This window comes from Sinocyclocheilus grahami, unplaced genomic scaffold (genome assembly GCF_001515645.1).
Source record: "Sinocyclocheilus grahami isolate Dianchi unplaced genomic scaffold, SAMN03320097.WGS_v1.1 scaffold1641.1, whole genome shotgun sequence".
NCBI lineage: Eukaryota > Metazoa > Chordata > Actinopteri > Cypriniformes > Cyprinidae > Sinocyclocheilus > Sinocyclocheilus grahami.
The window spans coordinates 20,636-21,786 of NW_015506820.1; the positions used below are offsets into that span (position 1 = coordinate 20,636).

Here is a 1,151-nt window from a genome sequence, read left to right on the forward strand (position 1 = left end):
ATGTATTTGAATGGCAGTTTGCTTAAATTAAAGTTTAAATTAAGTTTATATATATACATACATATATATAAAATTGGATTTGATTATTTACTACCTTAAACTGTTTTATTTGGTAATGCGCCCCAGTATGCGCCGTGTCATTAAGAAATATTGAACTCACTGTTTTACTACTTATTGTTTCATGTTTTATTTGCACTGGTGGTGTTGTGTTTGTAGCACTTTAAGTTATAGATCCTTCATTGAGTGTCACTCTCATGTGCTTGATATTAAGGATAACATTAATAGAAAGCTGCTTGTTTTGTGAGCTGTGTTTTATACATCACTACACTATTGACCGTAAACTTCAAACATTTTTAACTGTGAAATTTCGCTAATATGACACACCTTTAGTTATCTAGTAGACATGACAGAATTTATTTAAATTCATCCAATATGACTAGATCAAATCTACTGTAAGTCAGATGTATAAACTCAATAACCCCAATTCTTACCTATGTGGTACATGCCAATCCAGTCTGTAGCATCCACCTCTTCCTTGATATCCCATGTGATGACCAAGTTCTGGCCCCGGCCCAGAGTGAACTCTAAAGTAGAAGCCGTGAGTGAGGATCGCCCTTGAGAACTGACCAGGTCCGTATCGCTGTTGGCTCTGGGGAGTCCAACTCCAGCCTGCTCAGCTCCACCGCGCTCGGCTAAGCTCCGAAGATTCTCTGGGCTGAGCGTGTGCCGCACATTTGGGCTCCGTCTACGGCCTGCAGACTCCCGTGTGGCCAGGTGATCCCGCCCCTGAGGCGCCATGCCTGACGCCGGGCCGGAGCGGGGCCTGGACGGGAGAACTGCTGTGGCGAGAGAGGGGCGAATGGTGGCAACTGTGTGGGAGCACGTCTATGGACTGGGTGAGTTTGAGGAAAAAGCCAGAACGATGGATAACCCTGACCTGAATCCTGGATCAGACCTGGGCTGACCTGTAATAGTCTGGACATACAGGTGAAAGACCAGATAGGCCTGTTGTCTGCTAGAGCACTTGGCTGTGGTAATGGTTATTGACCTTGACGATTCGAGAATAAGGTATTTAATTAATCTTTAACGAATCTAAAAGAGCTTAGTTGTTTCCATTGATTAGTCAGTGGGATCCAGCTAGCAAGCACAAT

At 43.8% G+C, this 1,151-nt stretch overlaps 1 protein-coding gene across 1 annotated transcript in view; it reads right to left on the bottom strand.

Annotated features, from left to right (window-relative positions):
• Positions 1-1,096, bottom strand: part of LOC107571717 (E3 ubiquitin-protein ligase HECW2-like) — a 21,405-nt gene extending 20,309 nt beyond the window's left edge. The window contains exon 1 of the mRNA XM_016258053.1: positions 492-1,096. Coding sequence (XP_016113539.1) covers positions 492-798 — 307 coding nt within the window. The 5' untranslated portion in view covers positions 799-1,096. The remainder of the gene's footprint in view (positions 1-491) is intronic.
• Between the last annotated feature and the right edge of the window lie 55 nt (positions 1,097-1,151).